We start from the raw sequence: 24,655 nt of genomic DNA, 5'->3' as shown, positions 1-24,655 counted from the left end.
GGGGTTAGTAGCCCACGGGCATATGGTGTAGTGGTTAAGAGTGTGGGATAACTCTAACATTCCGAGTTAGATTCCAGGCAGCGACCTGAATAATAATAATAATAATAATATCAAAAAATACCTTAGGAATGAGAACTCAGGTTCGAAATGTCCCCAAGACACCTGGTGAAGGCTGGAGGGTTTATCAGCCGAAACGTGTTAACAACAAACAAGATGAGGACAGATATCTGTCAAATGTAAATAATGTAAAAAATAAAGGGTCAAAGCAACTAATATGCACAGCATTGATAAGCAAACAGATGAGTGAAGGAACAGCTTTAGTCATCAATTTATTTGTTCAAACGGTCATCAATTTTTTGATGTTATTTTTATTAATCCATCTCAGTCAGATTCTATACACCTTTGTTAATTTATTATCCACAGTATAAGGTTGTTACATCAGATATACCAACTCTCTCTCTATGTATGTATGTATATATATACACTGCACTGCACAACCTGTTGTTTACTTATGTATGCATATACACACATATATACATGCATGTATATATATATACATGCATGTATATATATATATATACATATATATAAAAGCAGTAATCCTAGAAAGGTTATGGTTATGTAGTTGAGTTCTTCAGGAACCTTTAAGTTACATTCTCCATCAAATACACACACACGTGTCTGTGTGTGATTGAATGTATGTAGGTGTGTGTGTCTTAAACTGGAGCATTGTCTGTGGAAAAATCTTTCTTCACATCAGCCACCAAATCTGTTACTTGACTGGAAGCTGGGATCTGTTGACATTCTAAATAGTTGAGGCTGTTCTTCTCAGACTCGTCCAAGAAATATCTGTAGTTGACCATCATGCTGCAAGATTGTCCGAGACCCCTTGGAGAAAGATCAGCCAACCAGTTGAGACGCCATAAGACGGCACCGTTGCCTAAATGGAAATTTGCTGCGGGAAAAAAAAACGAAGAAAATTATAAAAATAATTCTAGTTTTAAATTTTGACACAAGACAAGCATTTTTAAGGGAGGGAGTGAGTCAATTGCATCTGAGCCAGCACTGGTACAGACCTCCAAAAGACTTACATTCCAATATAATCGGAAGCTACTCTGTCTGAAAGGTATTTACATAAAGTTTCAATGTAAAATATCTATTTTTCTGAAAGTTATGAGGAAACAAAGTTGGGTGGGTGGGGCACTTCTGCAGGTAAACATAAATGTATTTGCGTTCGAATCTTATCAACGTATTGAAAACGAACAGGTATATGTCAGTTTCAATTTAGTATCAAATAATTATCATTATAATAGGTTTTGTAGAAACGTCTTTCAGGTGTTTACCAACCACATGGTTCCGGGTTCAGTCCCACTGCGTGGCACCTTGGGCCGACCCAAAGCCTTGTGAGTGGATTTGGTAGACGGAAACTGAAAGAAGCCTGTCGTATATGTGTTTGTCGCCACCAGCATCGTTTGACAACCGATGCTGGTGTGTTTACATCCCCGTAACTTAGCAGTTCGGCAAGAGACACCAATAGAATAAGTACTAGACTTACAAAGAATAAGTCCTGGGGTCGATTTGCTCGACTAAAGGCGGTGCTCCAGCATGGCCACAGTCAAATGACTGACACAAGTAAAAGAGAGAGTATATGAGAAGACCCAGTGCTTATCTCCCTTATTCCTTGAATTAATATTGGGAGCTTGACGAGGTTGATTTAGAAATTTAAAATTGATCTTTAAATAACTGCAGAGAAGCCTATAACAACAAAACCTGTTTCCGAATCATTGATTGACATTTATAGCACTTGAAATAAGTTTAAAATTTAAAAAAAGGCTGAATAAGAACAAAACGTTGCCACGACAACAATAAGCCAGGCAGCATTATGAGGCAGTTTACACCTTTCGCACTATTTTCTTCCCGTTTTGATTTGATGCCTCACAAATGATTTACAGACATAATGCTTGGGGTAAATATAGTTTTGGTCAGCTTGAGAAGGGGGGGGACCCAGCTATAACCTGTCGACTATGAAACAAGCCCAGTTTTCAGTGGTCGTTAATTGGTCCCTAACGAAATTAATGAAAGTGATATTTTTATTCCAGGAAAGAGAAGAATACTACTGCTATTTAGCCCCAGAAAACACCATTTCCAGTTCGCTATGTGGCACAAGTGTTCTGTGCCCTTAAGTTTTTAAACAGGGGAGATAAGCACCTCCACCCAGCATCCAGACACTAGTTTCAGAGTCATTGCTCTTCATCAGTCTTGAGTAGCATGGCTTGCTCACTGTCGATGCTTATTTTGCTTTTGAAAACTTATAGAATTTCAAGTGAAATAAATTCACTGATCTACAAAATTTGAAATATTGCATTTCTAAATCTCTCAGAGAGACTTATACAGTAGCAGCACGATAAACTGATGGTTTGTTGCCAGCTTAATGTGGCAGTCCCAGGAAAGGGAAGAATGCTACTGTTATTTAGCCCTAGGAAACACTGTTTAGAACGCTTGTCACATAGCCAACTGGAATCAGTGTTTCCTGGGGCTAAATAGCAGTAGCATTCTTCCCTTTCATATATATATATATATAATTATAAATAAATAATTAATCTATACTTTATAACTTAGCGTACATGTGATTATAGCAAATTACGGTGAAATCAGTAAATGTTATGTTGACTACAGAAAAAACGGTGTCACATGCTGCGTGTACCCTGCGTAAATTACATTCGATGTCTTGATATATAAATATATGTATCTTTATAACAAATATTTTATGGAAATATGTGAGTGGATCTCTTTAGTTAATTTAGTGGCATGGTTGTCGTTTTGAGAGGCTGGATGGCTGCATAGATAGGATTATACCTCTTTTATTATTTATTTATTTATGTGTTTGACGTTGTTTGTGGATATGTATGTGTATGTGTGTGTGTATACATATAATTATGTATGTATGTGCGATTGATCTGTGGATGTGCATGTGCGTATGTGCGTTTCTTGACTAACTAACCGTAAAATTTCTTTTGTGATTCAAATTTTAAACTATAAGCCAATCGAATTAATCTAGAATAATCAATATCAAGCGGACAGTATAATCAGACTCATAGATATGTCGATGTCCGATCGATGTACTTGGTACAGACATAATTGTATCTATTATTATTATTATTATTATTATTAATATTAATAGTAATTTTTATTGACTTTTACAGGTTTATAATTTTATAAACTGAACTGTGTTTTTTTAATTTTTTTATTATTTTTCATGTATAGGTCTGATTTTAATTTAAATGTGAGTGTGCATATATTTTCCTGTGTGTTAGTTTTTAGAACTAGTAGCCCAATATGTAGAATAACTGTGTTTGTTAATATATATTGATATATTTTGTTTTGTTTATTTTGTATTATTGTATTAATGAGTATATATATATATGTGTGTAGTATTATGGGTGTCTATGCACACGTTTTTATATTTTATATTTTCATTTTTATATTTATATGTATTTAAAAAAAAAAATTTTTTCACACTTATAATAAATTAAATTCTCTGAAGAGGCCGTGGGGCATCCTTGTTAATGTCTCATTTATACCTGCCTTATATGGCTTATAGGTTAAATGAGGCATGCTTGCCCTTACTGCCGAAACAGCTGTCAGATATGATATAATTATATATTATATTTTATATGTCTATTTCATTGTCTAATTATATTTACTATATATTTTGTATAATGCCTTTGCTGTTATGTAATGGTGTAATAAAGTATTGATTGGGTATCATCTGATGGTTGATATTTGATTAATTTAAGTATGTTTCTCCATTTTCTAATTTTGTAATATGTATATATATATATACACACATATACTTACACATATATATATATATATATATATATATATATATATGCATACATATACTTACACATATATACGTATATATATACTGTGAAGGTGCAATGGCCCAGTGGTTAGGGCAGTGGACTCGCGGTCGTAGGATTGCGGTTTCGATTCCCAGACTGGGCGTTGCAAGTGTTTATTGAGCGAAAACACCTAAAAGCTCCACAATGCTCCCGCAGGGGGGGGGGTGATCCCTGCTGTACTCTTTCACCACTCTTTCTCCCACTCTTCTGTTGGCCTGCTCGCTTAGCCAGCGGGGTGGCGTCGTTCGAAGGCTAAAACAATGTGAAGTGCATTGTGACCAGCGATGTGTAGCAACATCTGATGGTCTGGTCGGTCACGTGATCACACATATATGGCATGACAGGCAGGCAGGCAAACAGTTTTGAAAGTATTAATTATGAATGTAACGTTTGTAATTGTTATTATAATTCTAACCAGAACTATCTGGGAATATACCATTATTGGTGGTGTATAAACTTATAACCCCTTGATTTGTAACCAGTTTGATAAGAACATTATAACTCGGTTGCTTCTGCTAAATAAATACATATATATATATATATATATACATAGGGACATAAACACACCAGCATCGGTTGTAGAGCGATAATGGGTGGGAACAAACACACACAGAAATCTTATATATATATACATATATATATATATATATATGTATGTATATATGTGTGTGTGTGTATATATATATATACACAGTAGGCTTCTCCCCATTTCCATCTACCAAATCCACTGACTAGGCTTTGGTCAGCCTGAGGCTATATATATATATATATATATATAATATATATATACGATGGGCTTCTTTCAGTTTCCATCAACCAAATCTAGTGACAAGGCTTTGGTCATCCTGAGGCTGTAGTAGAAGACACTTGCCCAAGGTGTTACACACAGTGGGATTGGACCCGGAACCATGTGATTGGGAAGCAAGCTTCTTACCAAACAGCCATGCCTGTGCCTGTATATATATGTGTGTGTGTGTATCATATATATCCATGTGTGTGTCACCATCACTGGGTGACAATGGGTGCTGCGTTGTGTACTTCTCCACAACTTAATGGTTCATCCTGAGAGACCAATCCAATAAGGACCAGATATAAGAAGAAGAAAAAATCCAATAAACTTTGGGTTCGATTCGTTCGACTTAAACCCTTCAAGGTGGTGCCCCAGCATGGCCACAGTCTCACGACTGAAACAGGTAAAATAATGAAAGATGCAGGGAAACAGGTGAGAAAGGGAAAGTTGCTGCTCACCAACGGGGTTTAAAGCGTATCCTCTCCGCTTCTCCACATACAGGTACTGTGCACATAGTCTCATCAGTGGGTTCTTTAATAAAACGGTCAACTGCTCCTCCTGGTACCAGGAATTTGTCTGAAGTGTCTTCTTCAGTTTTTCAAGTCCTGCCATAGTATTAAGATCAAAGTAACCACGCAGGTTATATATATCTTCAGGGGTAAAGAGGGACATGTCCATTTGTTCTCCGAGATCTGGAAAGTGAAACAGAAATAAAAGGAAATAAGGTAAACATGAATTGATAGAATAGGGATGCCATCAGATTTCTTTTTATTAACACCAAAAGTCATCAAGACCTAAAGTTTTGGGAGTGGATTGTGGCAGACAAAAGCTAAGAGCCCACTGTGAATAGGTGTGTGTGTATATACGAGGGTGAGTCAAAAAGTAATGCCATTTTGTTTAGGACAGGTATAATTATCAACACGAACATGTATCGTACAAAAATTGAAGCTGGTCCTCTGAGGTAGAGTAATATGCTTTATTTAAAAGCAGCAGAAATATAACAAAAGCTGTTACTCAGAGGTTCACATTCCGTTTATTGGACAGTTTTGTCCAACAAACGGGAACATGAAACTCTGAGTAACAGCTTTTGTTATATTTCTGCTGCTTTTAAATAAAGTATATATATATATATATCATCATCATCATCGTTTAACGTCCGTTTTCCGCACTAGCACAGGTTGGACGGTTTGACCAGGGTCTGGGAAGCCAGGGGCTGCACCAGGCTCCAGTCTGATCTGGCAGTGTTTCTACAGCTGGATGCCTTCCTAACGCCAACCAGTCCGCGAGTGTAGTATATATAAAAACACTTTTACTTGCTTCAGTCATCTGACTGGAGCACCTTTAGTCAAACAAATCGCCCCTTTTGTCAAACCACTAAGTTATAGGGACATAAATATACCGACATCAGATGTGAAGCAATGGCGGGAGCAAGGATTTGGAAACAGAGACACACACAAATATATATATATATATACATATATACGACGGGCTTCTTTCAGTTTCCATCTACCATATCCACTCACAACGCTTTGGTCAGCCTGAAGCTATAGTAGAAGACACTTGCCCAAGGTTCCACACAGTGGGACTGAACCCAGAACCATGTGGTTGGGAAGCAACTTCTTACCACACAGCCATGCCTGCACCTATATATATATATATGTGTGTGTGTATACCTAGTATTATTTCTGCATAATTGATTAACCCTCTTAGTTTCTCTATTCTGTTTCACTCTGTCTATTTCAGCTTCACGCCTCAGGTTAAATGTTAAATATATAGCTCCTCTTACTTATCGATGTCTAAGATAAATTTATCTCACGCATCTCCCCTAAATCTGCAACATATCTCTCTCTCAATTAGGTCTCTTAATACCTACAACGAAGTATTCCTTCTCCAAGAGATGAGATGCGACCCCTTCATGGCTGCTAGTTTTCGCGGTGCCCCCACCCTCCCACCCCCTCCACCTTTACCAGAAGTTCCAATTTTGTCATCCTTGGTTGTCTCCCATGAACACTTCTAAAGGCTTACGCCCCCCACCCCCTACTATACAAGGTAGTGATCATACAGTGGCTAAATATGATAGTGAAGTGCACATGGTTTGAACTTAAGTCTATTGTTTGTCTATGAATCCTGCCAAATGCGAGTTTTCTTTTCAGGTACAAACCGTCCAACCCATGCTAGCATGGAAAGCAGACGTTAAACGATGATGATGATGATGATGAAGCTACTGTCCCCCATCCCAAGGTCCCTAGGGCCCATACCTCCCACACCCTCATCGTCGGCACACTGAAAGGTAGGTCTGGCGAGATTGTTGAGATGCTTGAATGGAGATGTATCGATATGTGTTGCATCCAAGAAGTGAGGTGGAGAGGAGGTTCTGCTAGGTTCCTCACAGGCAAAGAACACAGGTACAAAATTTTCTGGGCTGGGAACACTGACGGGGTCAGAGGCGTGGGTATACTTATTGCTGAAAAATGGGTAGATAAGGTAATTGAGGTAATCAGAGTATGCGACAGAATACTTAAGATTAGATTAGTGCTTCATCATGGATTAGCAGCCATTATATCGGCCTATGCCCCTCAGCCAGGGCTACCTGATGGACAGAAAGACCGATTCTATGACACCCTACTGCAGACTACCTCGTTGACAAACGACAGGGACCTTCTCTTTGTGGCTGGTGACTTCTATGGGCATGTTGGACGACATGCTGGGGGCTTCTATGGCATACATGGAGGCTACGGTTATGGTTCCCGCAACGAGGAGGGAACCAGGCTGCTGGAGTTCTGTGATGCGAATAATCTTATGGTTTGCAACACTAACTTCAGGAAACCTACCAGCCACCTAGTCACCTACCGATCGGGCCGACATACTAGCCAAATTGACTACATCCTTGCCAGAAAAAGAGAAAGATGGCTGCTTATAAATGCCAAAACCTTCCCAGGCGAAGAAAGTACCCCACAACATAGACTGGTAGTTAGTAACTTTAGGATCAGGACTAAGAAGACGACCAACATGGAGAAGAAGGGTCTGGAAGCTTAAAGATCCTGCGAATGGACAGAGATTTAGAGACATATTACTTGAAGCCTTTGACGAAATAGAAGGGGTTATAGCTTCACATGGGGTAGAAGACAACTGGAGGTTTCTAAGGGACAACATGCTGAGAGCCACTGACCAGATCTGTGGTTGGTGCAAAGTCCCCTCAAGACCCAAAATAACGTGGTGGTGTAACAATATTGTTGACAGGGCTATTAGACAAAAGAAACAGGCTTGGAAGGACTGGAAGAACGGTGGTAGCAGAGAAGTGCATCAGACTGCCAGAAGGGAAGCTAGGAGGCAATTGTATTTAGCCAGAGTGGAAGCAGATAAGAAAAAATTTGCCAATGTTCTGCGCCGTGAGGATGAAAGACTTGAGGTATTTCGTGTTGCAAGACAGTGTGTGAGAGAGAATCATGATGTGGTAGGAGAGAAATGTGTTCGCATGGATGATGGTTCACTTGCGCTAAATGAGGATGCAAAGAGAGAGGTTTGGAGACGCCACTATGAAAGGTTGCTGAATAAAGAAAATGAATGGGATAAAGAAAGTCTGCCGAATGTCGACCCAACAGAGGGACCCGCTATCCCTGTTGACAGTTCCTTGGTAGTCAAGGCAATTAGAAGCATGAAAACAGGGAAAGCCCCAGGCCCATCAGGAATTACTGCAGAGATGCTCAAAATATCTGGCAGTGTCGGCTATAGCCTAGTCACCCGTATAGTTAACCAGGTGATACACGAAGGAGTCATACCCAATGACTGGTGTGGCAGCATAATAGTCAACTGCTACAAAGGTAAAGGTGACACCCTAGATACAAATAACTACAGGGGTATCAAGCTGTTGGATCAGATAATGAAGGTTACGGAGAGGGTCATAGCCCAACTTACTAGGGAGAGAGTCAACTTGGATGAGATGCAGTTTGGTTTCGTGCCAGGGAAAAGCACCACTGATGCCATATTTCTGGTAAGGCAGCTGCAGGAGAAATACCTAGCCAAAGATAAGCCCCTGTACCTGGCTTTCGTTGACATGGAGAAAGCCTTTGACAGGGTCCCCCGATCCCTTATCTGGTGGTCAATGAGGAAACTAGGGATAGATGAATGGTTAGTGAGAGCTGTGCAAGCCATGTACAGGGACGCTGTAAGTAAGGTGAGGCTTGGCAACGAGTACACTGAAGAATTCAAGGTAGAGGTTGGGGCCCACCAGGGTTCAGTCCTCATCCCCCTCCTATTTATCATAGTCCTCCGGGCAATAACGAAGGAATTCCAGTCAGGATGCCCCTGGGAGCTCCTCTATGCTGATGACCTTACCCTAATCGCTGAGTCGCTATCAGAACTAGAAGAGAAGTTTCAAGTGTGGAAGCAGGGATTAGAATCGAATGGCCTTAGAATCAACCTAGCTAAAACCAAAGTCCTAATAAGTAGGAAGGCAGGCAAACCACAAATCCCTTCAGGTAGATGGCCCTGCTCGATCTGTAGAAAAGTCGTAGGTAGAAACTCTATAAGATGCACCAAGTGTAAGCTATGGACACATAAGAGGTGCAGCAATGTCAAAGGAGGGCTAACTAGGAAGATAGTTTTGTATGTGGCAGATGCTCGGGAGCGATAAACACTGAAAATGCGCAGAGACCAACTTCCGCCACATTCCAGGGAGAAAAACTAGAAGTAGTTGATAGCTTCCATTACCTAGGTGACCAAGTCAGTAATGGGGGAGGGTGCACTGAAAGTGTAGCTGCTAGAATAAGAATAGCTTTGGCAAAGTTCAGAGAGCTCTTACCTCTGCTGGTGACAAAGGGCCTCTCACTCAGAGTAAAAGGTAGACTGTATGATGCAAGTGTACGAACAGCCATGCTACACGGTAGTGAAACATGGGCTGTGACTGCTGAGGATATGCGTAAGCTCGCAAGAAATGAAGCCAGTATGCTCCGATGGATGTGTAATGTCAGTGTGCATACTCAACAGAGTGTTAGTACCTTGAGAAAAAAGCATTAGATGTGGTGTGCAAGAGAGACGACTGCGTTGGTATGGTCATGTGGTGAGAATGGATGAGGATAGCTGTGTGAAAAACTGCCACACCCTAGCCGTTGAGGGAACCTGTGAAAGAGGTAGACCCAGGAAGACCTGGGATGAAGTGGTGAAGCACAACCTTCGAACATTAGGCCTCACCAAGGAAATGACAAGTGACCGAGACCTTTGGAAATATGCTGTGCTCGAGAAGACCCGGCAAACCAGATGAAACCATAACCCATGGCCTATGCCAGGAGCATAACCGGCCCACTTATGCACAGCTTTTCCTTCTTTGGTCACTAAACTTTGCTTGTGAAGACCTCTGGTGGCAAGTGTAATCAAAATCATTTCGATGACTGGCATCCGTGCTAGCGGGGTGCAAAGAGCACCATACGAGTGTGATCATTGCCAGAGAGGCTATTCGAGTATGATCATTACCAGCATCGCCTTACTGGCACTTATGCCTGTGCTAGTAGGGTGCCAAGAGCACCATCCGAGCGTGATCGTTGCCAGAGCAGCCAACTGGCCTCCGTACCTTTGGCACGTAAAAAAGGGCACCATTCGAGTGTGATCGTTACCAAAGTCACTTCACTGGCACCTGTGCCGGTGGCACGTGTAAAAAAGATTCGAGCGAGGTCATTGCCAGTACCGCCTGACTGGCCCCCGTGCAGGGGGCACGTAAAAAGCACCCACTACACTCTTGGAGTGGTTGGCATTAGGAAGCGCATCCAGCTGTAGAAACTCTGCCAGATCAAGACTGGAGCCTGGTGCAGCCATCTGGTTGCCAGCCCTCAGTCAAAACCGTCCAACCCATGCTAGCATGGAAAACGGACGTTAAACGATGATGATGATGATGATGATGACACATACATGTATACACTCACACACAAACATATATATACATACACACACATACATAAATATTATTAGTTTAAGCTTCTTGTCAGACAGACAGACATGCATTTGTAGGGGCCAATTAATGCATCTGATCAGTATACATTGTCTAATTACCCAATGGCCCTAATTTACCAGAGTATATTGAATTTTTAACATTTTTCTGAATCTTCTTAAACCATTTGCTAATATATATGTTTGTGTTTCCCAGATAAAAGTGCAATTTTTATTGATGGAGAGATGTTTAGTCTCAAGATATAAATATTTTGTAAATTATCAGATTTGAATTAGCTTTTTAGCATTCAGATTACTTTATCAAATGTATTGCTTATTTATCTTGTAGCTTTGAAATATCTCTTGAGGGTGTGATTGCTCGTTTTTAGAACGACAGTGTGGGGGCGGGGGGTTGATGTGGGAAACCCAATCTGGCCAGTTTACATATTGAAGGTTTAAGTTGTCCCCAAACCAACAGCAACTGTCAAGCAATGAGACACAAAGATGCACACACACACACACAACAAACACACACACAACAAACACACACATACACTCATGCATAAGATAGGCTTCAACACAGTTTCCACCAGCCAAATTCATCCACAAGGTATAAATTGGGTTGGGGCTGGAGTAAAAATCACTTGCATAAGTCGTCATGTAGTGGGATTGAACTTGAAACCACATGATTGGGAAACAAACCCTCTTAATGACACACCCATGCCTGTATTCAATTATGAACAGACAATTAATTATAAACTGTCTCTATGGTAATTAAACATAAACCATATCTCAGTGTTTAAATTATACAATGGGATACTTTAAAGAGAATTTTTGCTCTAGCATGGCCACTTACCAATAATTAAAACCAATAAAAATGTTGTTAATAATTAAAATACCAGCATAAAGAGACGTAGGCAGGATGTATATAAACGATAAACAACCTAGATTCAGGATATATAATTAATTACTTTGACAATTGTATAAAATCTTGTATATATAGCAATAATTATATGTATTTATAGCAATTTTTGTTTATATTAGTGTATATATATAGCAGTCCACATTATTAAGTGTACTTAAAATATCTACAATGACATACATTTTATAATGTGAGTCTATATTCACACATACACACACACATACATACACATATTGATCAAGGCTATTCATCACTTTTTTTTTATTTCTACATAAAAATAGTTAAATTTGCCATTTTTGTTGACCTCCAACATCGCCATGAGAGCTACATCATCTGCATGATGTGGAAAATATTCCATCAGCATTGCCCAAATGATGTTGGCATCACCTTTAAGACACACCCAAGGCTTATGCCCCGTGTTATCCACCCACAACGTAAATCACACTTGCGTCTCATAACAAAAATATGGCACAATTATTGCAACTCAATTGGCCCCGCTCTCTTTAACATTTCACGAAAACTTATTCAAACAGAAACAGACCACATAAAGTTCAAGACGTCTTTGGACAAATTCCTTCAAGAAGTTGCAGATAAACCTCCGACACCTGGATACGTTTCTGTAAACAATAACTCTCTACTCAAGTGGCCCATGTTGTCCGATTCCTGATTTGAATAACTTCGCCAGGTGGTGCTATTCGCATGGGCCAATATTAACCGAAATCTATCAAAGTGTATATATATGCCAGCACTGCCTTGACTGGCTTCAGTGCCGGTGGCACGTAAAAAGCACCAACCAATCGTGGCCGCTGCCAGCATCCTCTGGCACCTGTGCCAGTGGCACGTAAAAAGCACCCACTACATTCACGGAGTGGTTGGCATTAGGAAGGGCATCCAGCTGTAGAAACACTGCCAGATCAGATTGGAGCCTGGTGCGACCTCCTGGTTTCCTAGACCCCAGTCGAACCGTCCAACCCATGCTAGCACAGAAAACAGATGTTAAATGATGATGATGATATATATAGGTGCAGGAGTGGCTGTGTGGTAAGTAGCTTACTTACCAACCACATGGTTCCAGGTTCATTCCCACTGCATGGCACCTTGGGCAAGTGTTTTCTACTATAGCCTCAGGCCAACCAAAGTCTTGTGAGTGGATTTGGTAGATGGAAACTGAAAGAAACCCGTCATGTGTGTGTGTATGTTTGTGTGTCTGTGTTTGTCCCCCCACCATCGCTTGTCAACTGATGCTGGTGTGTTTACATCCTCGTGACTTAGCAGTTCAGCAAAAGACACTGATAGAATAAGTACTAGGCTTATAAAGAATAAGTCCTGGGGTCCAGCATGGCCACAGTCAAATGAGTGAAACAAGTAAAAGAATAAAAGAATGACCGCTTTGTTCAGCATGCTAACAATTCTGCCAACTTGCCGCTCGGTATTATAAGTCAGAACATCATCATCATCATCATCATTGTCGTTTAACATCCGCTTTCCATGCTGGCATGAGTTGGACGGTTTGACTGAGGACTGGCAAGCCAGAAGGCTGCACCAGGCTCCAATCTGATCTGGCAAAGTTTCTACACCTGGATGACCTTCCTAATGCCCACCACTCCGAGAGTGTATGTTTATACGCATGTTTATATAAACATGTGTACTTATAATGATATGTATTCAAAATAGTGTATGTTTGTATAATGATGTGTAATTACAACAATGTTAATGAGTGTTCTGTTATCGTTAAACTTCCGCCCCACCTCATGCTCTCATCCTAAAATTCAAGGACGACGGCAATAAAAAAAGAAAAAGAAGAACCAAAAGTTTCCTTACGAATGAGCTGAATCTTCTTTGTAATTTCTTTGAGGAGCCAATCTCTAAAACCAGGAACTGGAGATAAACTTGTGAAAACTGACATGTGTGGGAATTCTGCTTGCAACTCTCGGACTACTCGTTTGATCAAGTAATTTCCAAGGTCAACACTTTGCAGACCTATAAAACAACAACAACAACAAATAATAATAATAATAATAATAATAATAATAATAATAATGATAATAATAATAATGATAATAATAATAATAAGAATATTAATAATAAATGCCCTGATGCAGTACCAGACAGTGGCTCTCATGGCTTCTGATCTTAACTGATTGAAAGTGTTATCACGTACATTGTTTTGTCTTGGTATAAAAGATGGGCTACAGCAAATATTCTGCTCAATGCCACAGATTTGCTTGTCATTTGTTTGACCTTAACCAATTGACCATGTCCCTTAGTGACTGACAATACGTGCATCTCTGATCACGAGCAGAAGTAGTGGGGGAGCATCATAGCCATGTGTTGAGAGGAATTCTTTGGGGTTTGAATAATTCACCTCTGGGAACATGGGTGTTTCGTTCAACATCCTTAAACAACCCTTATTCAGGGACCTTTTGAGCGGGATGGGTTACTCGACCAGAAGAAAGTTCTAACTGGGCCCCACCTGCAAGGTCATGTGCTGTTTATCGTGATATGAGTTCATCATGTCTCGCACATATGGTTGTGATGCATGTGCCTGGTGTACCCTTATTAGACGGGTAGTCATGATGGGTATACTGGGCTTCGTATATTTTACCCCAGTGTCACTTTGATGGCATGCACTGCTCTCTCACCCAATAATAATAATAATAATAAAGATAATGATAAAAAAAAACATTTGAAATTCCGAGAATTTGGAATATGAAAACTGTAATGGTTGCGGCTGTAATAATTGGTGCATCATTAGGGATTGTAAGTAATGAAATAAACAAATGGTTGGAGGAGACTGAAATGGAATGTCCTGGTTCCGCTTCAAGAGAAAGCTTGCCTGTTATGGACAGGAAAGATTATCAGAACAGTCTTCATCGCTTGAAGGATTGTTGAAAGCTTGCGGATGGGTAAAGTTACAGGTTATAACCCACTCGACCACATAAATTCTACCAGGAATAAGACTAAACCTGAGTCAAAGGATCAATTTTGCCTTACATCCTTTGGTGGTGGGGGGGGGGGGGGGTCAATGTACCAGTTATGCACTGGGGTCAATGTAATCAACTAGCTCCCCCTTTCCCCACCATTTCAGGCCTTATGTCTATAGTAGAAAGGATTATTATTATTAAGACGAGACACATCATCATTTAACATCCGTTGTCCATGCTGGCATGGATGGGTTGGACAGTTCGACTGGGCTGGCATGCACCAGGCTCCAGTCTGATTTGGCATTGATTTCTACAGCTGGATGCCCTTCCAAATGCCCACCATTCCGAGAGTACAATGTGTGGTTTTACGTGCCACTGGCACAGGTGCCAGTTACGTGACACCATTATCTGCCACGACTACAATTACACTTGGCTTGATGGGTCTTCTGCTCAAGCACAGCATATTGCCAAAGGTCTCAGTCATTTGTCATTGCCTCTGTGGAGACCAACACTTGAAAGGAGCTTTTCCACATGCCACCAGCGACAGGTGCTGGTTACCCAACACCAACACAGGTGTTAATTACAAGACACTGGTGCAGATGCTAATTATGCAACACCAGCACAGGTGCTAATTATGCAACACCAGCACAGGTGCTAATTACGCAACACCGGCACAGGTGCTAATTACGCAACACCAGCACAGGTGCTAATTACGCAACACCAGCACAGGTGCTAATTACGCAACACCAGCACAGGTACTAGCTACGTGACAATGGCATCGGTCACATTACTTCCATGAGGCCCAACATGTGAAAGGTGAACATTTGTGGAGAGCAAGAAGCCAACAACACCGAACTGAATACTTCACTGGTACTTTATTTTATCAAACCCTGCAAAGGATGACAGATGAGGATGTCTAGGAATTGAACCCTCTCTCTCTTTCGGAGAGGCACTGAGCAGTTATATGCACACATACACACACGGCAGTAACTCCCACCTACCGAATTCAATCACAAAGCTCCGGTCGGCTCAGGGCTATAGTGGAAGACACCTACCCAAAGTGCCACGCAGTGGGACTGAACCCGAAACCATGTAGCTAGGAAGCAAGCTCCCTAACCACACAGCCATGCCCACACCCTGAATGTAAAGAACCCAGTCAAAAACCACAAAGCATTTGGTTCAACAATTCTGTCAATCCACCATCTTCCTCCTCCTCTTTCTCGAAATGATGATGGTGAAGAAGGCAGTGGAGGTGGGTGGTGGTAGCAGAAATGATGATGACTTTTCAGAGTGACAAACACAAAATATTTCCAGGAAAAATGTGGTAATGGGATGGGAGGGTGGGGTTAGGGTTAGGGTTACCAATAAGAATTTTTATTTTTGCCAAGGTCAGTTAACTTACCACTTCCCTCAAAATTACTGGCTTTGCACCAAAATTTGAAGTCATTATTATTATGTGAGAGAGCAGTGCATACCATCAAAGTGACACTGGGGTAAAATATACGAAGCCCAGTACACCCATCATGACTACTCGTCTGATAAGGGTACACCAGGCACATGCATCACAACCATAAGTGCGCGACATGGTGATCTCATATCAAGATAAACAGCACATGACCTTGCAGGTGGGGCCCAGTTAGAATTTTCTTCTGGTCGAGTAACCCATCTTGCTCAAAAGGTCCCTGAATAAGGGTTGTTTAAGGATGTTGAACGAAACACCCATGTTCCCAGAGGTGAATTATTCAAACCCCAAAGAATCCCTCTCAACACACGGCTATGATGCTCCCCCACTACTTCTGCTCGTGATCAGAGATGCACATATTGTCAGCCACTAAGGGTCATGGTCAACTGGTTAAGGTCAAACAACTGACAAGCAAATCTGTGGTATTGAGCAGAATATTTGCTGTAGCCCATCTTTTATACCAAGACAAAACATTATTATTATTATTATTATTATTAGAGTGCAACTTTTATCAAATGAACAATATTGTGAGTCTTCCACAAGTTCATTTGATAACAGTTTCACCCTTCGTATTGTTTCTTTAATTTCTGGAGGAGTAACATCAATCCTTTAAACATTATTATTATTATTATTATTAGCATGTCGGGCAAAATGCTTAGCAGTATTTCACCCATCACTACGTTCTGAGTTCAAATTCTACCAAAGGCGACTTTGCCTTTCATCCTTTCGGGGGTCAATATATTAAGTACCAGTCAAGTTCTGGGGATGATGTGATCCCTCCTCCAAAATTTCATGACTTGTGCCTACAGCAGAAGGGATTGCTGTTGTTGTTGTTGTCAGTGGCGATGATTAAGGTGGTGAGCTGACAGAATTGTTAGCATGCTGGGCAAAATGCTTAGTGGTGTTTTATCTGCTTTTACAATCAGGGTTCAAATCCAGCCAAGGTTGATTTTGCCGTTCAATCCTTTCGGGATTGATAAAATAAGTACCAGTTGTGTATTGGGGTTGATGTAATTGACTAGCTTCCTCCCCTTGAACTTATGTCAAAATTTGAAACCATTATTATTATTATTATTATTATTATTATTATTATTGAAGGCAGCGAGCTGGCAGAATCGTTAGCAAGCCGGGTGAAATGCTTGGTGGCATTTCATCTGGCTCCTTACATTCTGAGTTCAAATCCTGCCAATGTTGACTTTACCTTTCATCCTTTCGGAGTCAATAAAAAAAGTACCAGTTGCATACTGGACTCAATGTGAAAAGCGGAAAGGAATTTATAAATACCTTTTTGGGTGGATGTGATGGAATAAAATACAGCGGTTGAAATATCATCAGTTAATTCCGTCTCCGGATCGTCTTCCAGAGGAACTGTTTCGACTGATGTGCTCCGACGGATGTTTGACTTAATTATAGACTGAAAAAAGGTAAGAAAGAGAAAAACTGAAAATGACCGTTCTTTCATCGACCAATTCTCATCTGCTATAACTGGTAGGTCTAAGTGTCATCGTTTCAATGTCCACTTCTCTATGCTTGCATGAATCAGATGGAATTTGTTGGGGCAGATTTTTTTTGTCTTTTTACAGCTAGATGTTGTTGGAGACAAAGTGATGCCATCGGACACGAAAGATGCGGCGTAGAATGAGGTGATCGAAGGATTCTAGTCGCTTAATATCTTCCACCAAGAAGATCCTAACAGCTTGCCACCTTCAATCCGATAATAATTATAACAATAACGATGACAATGATGATACACCATAGGTGTATCTGATGAGACCTGGCCAGAGTACCAATTGTGTGACTGTTGAGGATTGACCAAGGTACCTTGACTAGTCTTATGAGGACTGACCAGGGTAACATAGGTCTATTTGATGAAGTCTAACCAGGGTTTGTCTGATGAGGACTGATCTGTATTATCACAGGTTTATCTAGTAGAAGCTGAACCCTCCAAAATAGAAGTCATACTTTCAATGACTCCTACAGCCCAACTATGACATTTTCTACCTCTTTCAGAATTCAGTCACCCCAAATGGGTGCTGCTACCCAGGTTAAAAAACAACTGGTTCAAAATGATGGTAGTTCCCTCTACTATCGGTACTTACATGAATGCTTGATGGGATTGTGTCTGTGAGAGCCGTGTGGAGCACAACAACTGGCTCCCTTGGCATAGCATTGTGAATGAATACAAAACAACGTCGGTAGGAGCCAACACGGCGTTTAAGGTCGGTCCAGTTTCGAATGGGATGGACAGCTTCGTACTCTGAGATCTGTGGAAAACAAAAAGTAAAAATCATTCATTCAGTTATTCATACATACATACATAGAGAAAGAGAGATAAACTTATAGACAGATACTTACACACACATGAATATAAATAGCTAAAAACAACCATAGGCGCAGGAGTGGCTGTGTGGTAAGTAGCTTGCTAACCAACCACATGGTTCTGGGTTCAGTCCCACTGCGTGGCACCTTGGGCAAGTATCTTCTGCTGTAGCCCCGAGCCGACCAAAGCCTTATGAGTAGATTTGGTAGACGGAAACTGAAAGGAGCCTTTCATATATATATATATATATATATATATTTGTATGTATGTATGTGTGTCTGTGTTTGTCCCCCTAGCATTGCTTGACAACTGATGCTGGTGTGTTTACGTCCCCGTCACTTAGCGGTGCGGCAAAAGAGACCGATAGAATAAGTACTGGGCTTACAAAGAATAAGTCCCGCGGTCGATTTGCTCGACTAAAGGCGGTGCTCCAGCATGGCCACAGTCAAATGACTGAAACAAGTAAAAAAAAAAATAAAAATAAAAAATACTACAAGTGTAAAAGTGTGTTGAAACAATTATAGAGATTTTAAATGAAGAATGTCATTTGATCCATCTTCTATTATTAATACAAATATTTGTGTGTGTGTGTATGTTACCCACCCCCCATGATCTGTATAATTATTTGTCCTTAAATCCCGTACAGCCTCATGTAACCTCATGTATTCTCATCCAAAATGGAGACAAATACCGTTCTCATGTGGCAAGCTTGAAAGTTGTTAAGAGATCACTCTTTACATGAAACCACTGGCAACCTTGTTAATCTGCAAATAAAAGAATACACACACACACACATCTGACATGTTTTCACACTATCGACCAACCTGTCAGTACCTAGTATTGACATTACAGTATTTGAATTACAGTATTGAATTACAGTATTTCTCTGGAGATCTGGTGTTTCAACCCTTTTATGCAGTTATTTACATAAAACACAAGTATTCACAAGTGAAACATGTGTAAACTTAAGTAATTCATGATGTTGTACTGACAACAATCCAATTCTCTTGCTTCATTCTGTTGACAACCGACATTGGTGTGTTTACGTCCCCGTAACTTAGCAGTTCAGTAAAAGAGGCCAATAGAATAAATATTAGACTTACAAAGAATTGTTCAACTAAAGGCAGTGCTCCAGCATAGCCACAGTCAAAATGACTGAAACAAGTAAAAGAATATATATATATATATATCAGGGACATACCACCTAGGTAGGCAGTGCATACCTTGAATAAAGTAGATGGAAAGCAACATTTTCCTCTCATGGCAAAATATGCCCCAAATTCAATAAAATTATGAAGGTTACCCTGATTACTATACATAAAATGCAAAATATTTCATTCTTCTGTAAATTAGGCAGGCATAATTTGCCCTCTGCCTTTCGCTCTCAGTATTTAAGCTACACACAGTATTGCTGCAGTACACGTGCTGTGTGCACTCCTACAACACTGTTTTCTTTATGTGATATAAAGGCAGAAATGGATCTGCCTACAGCTCAGTCACACGCCTGTGTTTCGCTTATTTTTTGTGTATTTTACTACGTAAAGGTCACCAACTGCCTACCCTGAGTAATTGCCTGATACATACATACACACACGTTCTTTATTTGGCTTATTATGGGCAACATATAGAATTACCATCTTCTACAAATTTCAAGTTTTATTTTATGTATTATACTTTCTCAAACCATAGAATGGATGAGGTCAGTTATCCAATTTGCATGATGTCTAAGAGACTAAAATCACAACATTCCACTTGAACACGGTGCCAGTTCATAACAAAGTTACTTATTTACAGCTGAGCAAACTGGAACAATGGGAAAAGAACACAATAGACTGCTTGGTCTGGGAATTGAAACCACAATCTAGCAATCACGAGTGCAACATCTTAACCACTGGACATGTGCCTTCACTGATGCATTACAATATGAGTTAAAAGTAAGACAGCAAGACATTAGCATAGCGGTATTTCGTCTGTCTTTAAGTTCTGAGTTCAAATTCCACCAAGGTCAACTTTGCCTTTCATCCTTTTGGGGTCAATAAATTGAGTACCAGTTGTATACTGGGGTCGATCTAATCGACTGGCTCCCCACCCTAAAAATTTCGTGCTTTGTGCTTTGAGTAGAAAAGATTATGAGTTAAAAGTTGGAGGGAGAGACGTACCTTCTGTACCATATCACATGGTGACTGCCAGGTAATTCTTTGTAAATTTAATAAACCCACAGAAAACCAGAGACTCAGTAATTCTCGGAGCGAATAGTTCAAGATCCGTAGATGGGGGCTGTCTTGGTTTAAACCAGTCACTGTCATTTCATGCTGCAATCAAGAAAACGATTTTAATTTTATAGATATATATATATATATATTGGTAAAAACGGTAAGATAACAAAGGAAAGAAAGAGACCTCAATATTATGTAAATAGAGGAAATTTATCTATAAAATAATATGTTACAATTACTCAATAGTCAAGATAAAACTCTGAGTTTCAGATGCCGAAGTGGAAATCCACAACACCATCTCTTCGGTTATCTGGCCATCTGAAAAAACGTGGTTTTTATGCCTTGTATACTTCCTTATGTTTTTTTCTGTTACCTTTAACCATGGTTTTTCTTGTGCTTGTGCGTATATAGACATATGTATGAACTTTTACGGTACGCGTGTGTGTGTGTGTATGAGTTTGTATATATATGCATATACATTTGGCGAAAAATGCGAGTGAAGATGTGTATGTTTTCATAGTGACGTATAAGTATGCACGTGGGTCCGCGAGCGCACATGTGAGCGTATGACTAGCCATGTTTACATGTTTTACTATGAACTTTTAATCTTAATTTATATAAGTAGCAGAATTATAACACAGTAATTTCCCTTTATATAACGGTATTTTTTCTTAGCGTTTTTTCAGATGGCCAGATAACCGAAGAGATGGTGTTGTGGATTTCCACTTCGGCATCTGAAACACAGAGTTTTATCTTGACTATTGAGTAATTGTAACATATTATTTTATAGATATATATATATATATATTATATATATCTAATATAGGATAAAATTTTTCGAAAAAAATTCTATCAATGGCCAGCATATTAAAAAATACCTTTAAATGTTAAATTTATAAACAACTTATAAACAAGGGCAAAAGAAAACAAAATTCTAATGCCAAATATGCCGAAACTAGACACATTGTCCATAACCATACAATTCATCACTATAAGCATGCATCTCGGTTATTGACGATTTGTCTATTTGGCATTAGAATTTTTTTCTTTTGCTCTTGTTTATAAGCTGTGTGTGTGTAATATATATATATATATATATATATATAATGGTATGTATGTAATGTGGTTGGTGTTAGGAAGGGCATCTAACAGTAAAAATCAGGTGAAAGAAGACAATAAAACTTGGTGCAATCCCCTGGCTTCCCAGCTCCTGTCAAACAGATCAAACCCATGCCAGCATAGAAGACAGACGTTAAATGATGTTGTTGAAGATAGTTGTGTGTGCAAATATGTTTGAGTGTTTAGCTGTGTGAGTGTATGTGAGCACATATGCGGATATGTGTGATTATATAAATTTGAAAAATTTCATATTAATAACCTGGTGTTCGAATGCAATGAACTTGTTCCAGAATAAAGCATTAGTTGAGTACAGAATGTAATGAAAGATAAGGGAACAAGATATTATGTAATGAACTTCATAAGCTTGCAGCTGTTTCCACTATTAGGTGCAGTCCTCTCAACTTTGAATAGTTTGAAATATTTTCAAGAGAAAGTTTACAATTCTGGTTCTGGATAAAGAAGACTGTGGGAACAAATTTGGCAATTTTTGGCAAAATATGTACCCTTTTACCAAAAGTTTGTGAAATATTTAAAATGTTTACAGTTGGATAGATAGACAAATATAACAAAATAATTTGATAAAAAATGTGAATTTTTAATTATTTTCTGAGATTTTACAAAAACAACAAAAATATAAGGTACCTCACCTTATAGCTCCTTCAGAGCTTCAAAAACAAAGTACAAGTTCATTTGGGAAAGCATTTATATATACTGAAGATTATATGCAGAAGATATATATATATATATATATATATGTGTATAAGAAAAAGAGATGACAGGAAAAACAATCGTTATGTTATTAACTTCATTAGCACACAGCTGTTTCTGCTATAAGTGAGCTCTTAGCCAAGTGCTTCATCAGAGCCACGAATATGAAATGCAATTTATCTTTTTTACCCAAATAAATTGCATTTCATATTCAAAGCTCTGATGAAGCTACAGGATGTTATTCAGGCACTCAACTAAGAGTCAACCGAGCCCTATAGTGGAAACGACTGTAAGTCAATGAAGCTCATAACACAACCATCATTTTTCCTGTGTCATTTCTTCTTATTCACGCTATACTTGTCCAACACTTCATTACGAAGCACACATATATTGAGTTCTACACCAGCTTATTAGTCCTACAATGCCTAAGCGAAATATATATGCATATGTGTGTATATATCTGTGTGTGTGTGTGTGAGTATGTATTGTGTGTTTCTCTGCTTTCCATCTATGGTTTTATTTTTGATCTTCTATGTAAATGAAGATGTTCACTCTTTCTGGCTGCTTTTCTTTCTACAAAACAAGTAGTTACCTTGCAGAACTGTTATTTTAACATTTTGTATTTATTTATCATCTGACGAGATACACCTGCACCAACGGATGCTCCTGAACCAGTTGTTAAGTGTCCCACCCATGAGGGATCAGTGCTAGATGTGTTGAAACAACTGTCGGGATTAATAATAAATTCTTGCATCTTCCATCTGTCATTTACCATATATATACATATATATATACTCTTTTATTCTTTTACTTGTTTCAGTCATTTGACTGCGGCCATGCTGGAGCACTGCCTTTAATCGAGCAACTCGACCCCGGGACTTATTCTTTTTGTAAGCCCAGTACTTATTCTATCGGTCTCTTTTGCCGAACCGCTAAGTAACGGGGACATAAACACACCAGCATCGGTTGACAAGCAATGCTAGGGGAACAAACACAGACACACAAATACACACACATACATATATATATATATATATATATACATATACACACACACATATATATATATATATATACATATAGGAATAAAAAATGGAGTTAACGCAGGTTTAAACAAGTATTTTTTCTTTCTACATATGTTTCAAAAATTCCACTGATACTTATTCAAAAGAATAAAAGGTATAAACAATGCAATCTTCTCTTCGGGAAAGGGAAAAAACGAAACTTGTCAATACGACATTTTAGCAAAAAATGATGGATTCGTATAGCGATAGACAGAACGCTATTAATATTGTTTAAAAAAACGTTATATGATATAACGTCATAAGTAGCTAACAGAAAGAGTAGGGATATTAATAGTGATGTTAACAAGGTAAAATACACTCATCTATTTATATATACATATATATATATAATTGTTAAAGAGGACAACAAACATTAAAGGAAGGCAAACATCTCAAGTCATATACAAATATTATCACTGGAAAAAACTTCAATGTCTTACAGCTGTTTCTGGGATATCCCCAAGTATGGGATATTCCGTCATCAGAGACAAAGAGGGAAAAATGAGAATGGTATACATTAATGAGATGACAACATAGAGGAAGGGAGTAAAAGAATAAGGAGATGGAAAGAAAGAAGAAAAAAGAAGCATAAAAGTCCATAGTTCAACTTTTCCAAGTTGTAGAAACCAGAGCATGAGTCCTTAGGTGCAATCCTGCGGAGATCCATGAGCGGAAGTCGTTCTGATTTCTTTAACTTCGGAAAGTTGAACAATAAATTCTTATGCTTCTTTTAACTTCATTCTTTCCATCTCCTTATTCTTTTACTCCCTTCGTCTATGTCATCATCTCATTGATATATACCATTCTCATTTTCCCTATTTTTTACCCCCTGTTTGTCTCTGATTAGGGAATATCCCATGCTCAGGGATATCCCAGAGACAATTGTAAGATTTTGAATTTCTTCCTATAATAGGCGCAGGAGTGGCTGTGTCGTAAGTAGCTTGTCTACCAACCACATGGTTCCGGGTTCAGTCCCACTGCGTGGCACCTTGGGCATGTGTCTTCTACTATAGCCTCGGGCCGACCAAAGCCTTGTGAGTGGATTTGGTAGACGGAAACTGAAAGAAGTCTGTCGTATATATATATATATATATGTGTGTGTGTGTTTGTGCGTGTGTGTTTGTGTGTCTGTGTTTGTCCCTCTAGCATTGCTTGACAACCGATGCTGGTGTGTTTATGTCCCCGTTACATAGCGGTTCAGCAAAAGAGACCGATAGAATAAGTACTGGGATTACAAAAGAATAAGTCCCGGGGTCAAGTTGCTCGATTAAAAGGCAGTGCTCCAGCATGGCCGCAGTCAAAT

At 39.4% G+C, this 24,655-nt stretch overlaps 1 protein-coding gene and 1 long non-coding RNA gene across 2 annotated transcripts in view; one reads left to right on the top strand and one right to left on the bottom strand.

Moving 5' to 3' along the window:
• Positions 1-269: 269 nt before the first annotated feature.
• On the top strand, positions 270-22,681 carry LOC118766174. The gene is made up of 3 exons (XR_005002090.1): positions 270-384; positions 5,535-5,540; positions 22,669-22,681. It is a non-coding gene; the product is annotated as an uncharacterized LOC118766174 (long non-coding RNA).
• The window catches only part of LOC115219920 (malonyl-CoA decarboxylase, mitochondrial), a 78,364-nt gene continuing 54,090 nt past the window's right edge, over positions 382-24,655 (bottom strand). Inside the window, exons 5-10 of the mRNA XM_029790227.2 lie at positions 20,405-20,557; positions 18,025-18,189; positions 17,210-17,339; positions 13,361-13,519; positions 5,157-5,390; positions 382-955 (exon numbers count right to left, since the gene is read on the bottom strand). Coding sequence (XP_029646087.1) covers positions 717-955; positions 5,157-5,390; positions 13,361-13,519; positions 17,210-17,339; positions 18,025-18,189; positions 20,405-20,557 — 1,080 coding nt within the window. The 3' untranslated portion in view covers positions 382-716. The remainder of the gene's footprint in view (positions 956-5,156; positions 5,391-13,360; positions 13,520-17,209; positions 17,340-18,024; positions 18,190-20,404; positions 20,558-24,655) is intronic.

Source organism: Octopus sinensis, linkage group LG15 (assembly GCF_006345805.1).
Source record: "Octopus sinensis linkage group LG15, ASM634580v1, whole genome shotgun sequence".
Classification (NCBI taxonomy): Eukaryota; Metazoa; Mollusca; class Cephalopoda; order Octopoda; family Octopodidae; genus Octopus; species Octopus sinensis.
This window is presented reverse-complemented; position numbering and strand designations above follow the sequence as displayed.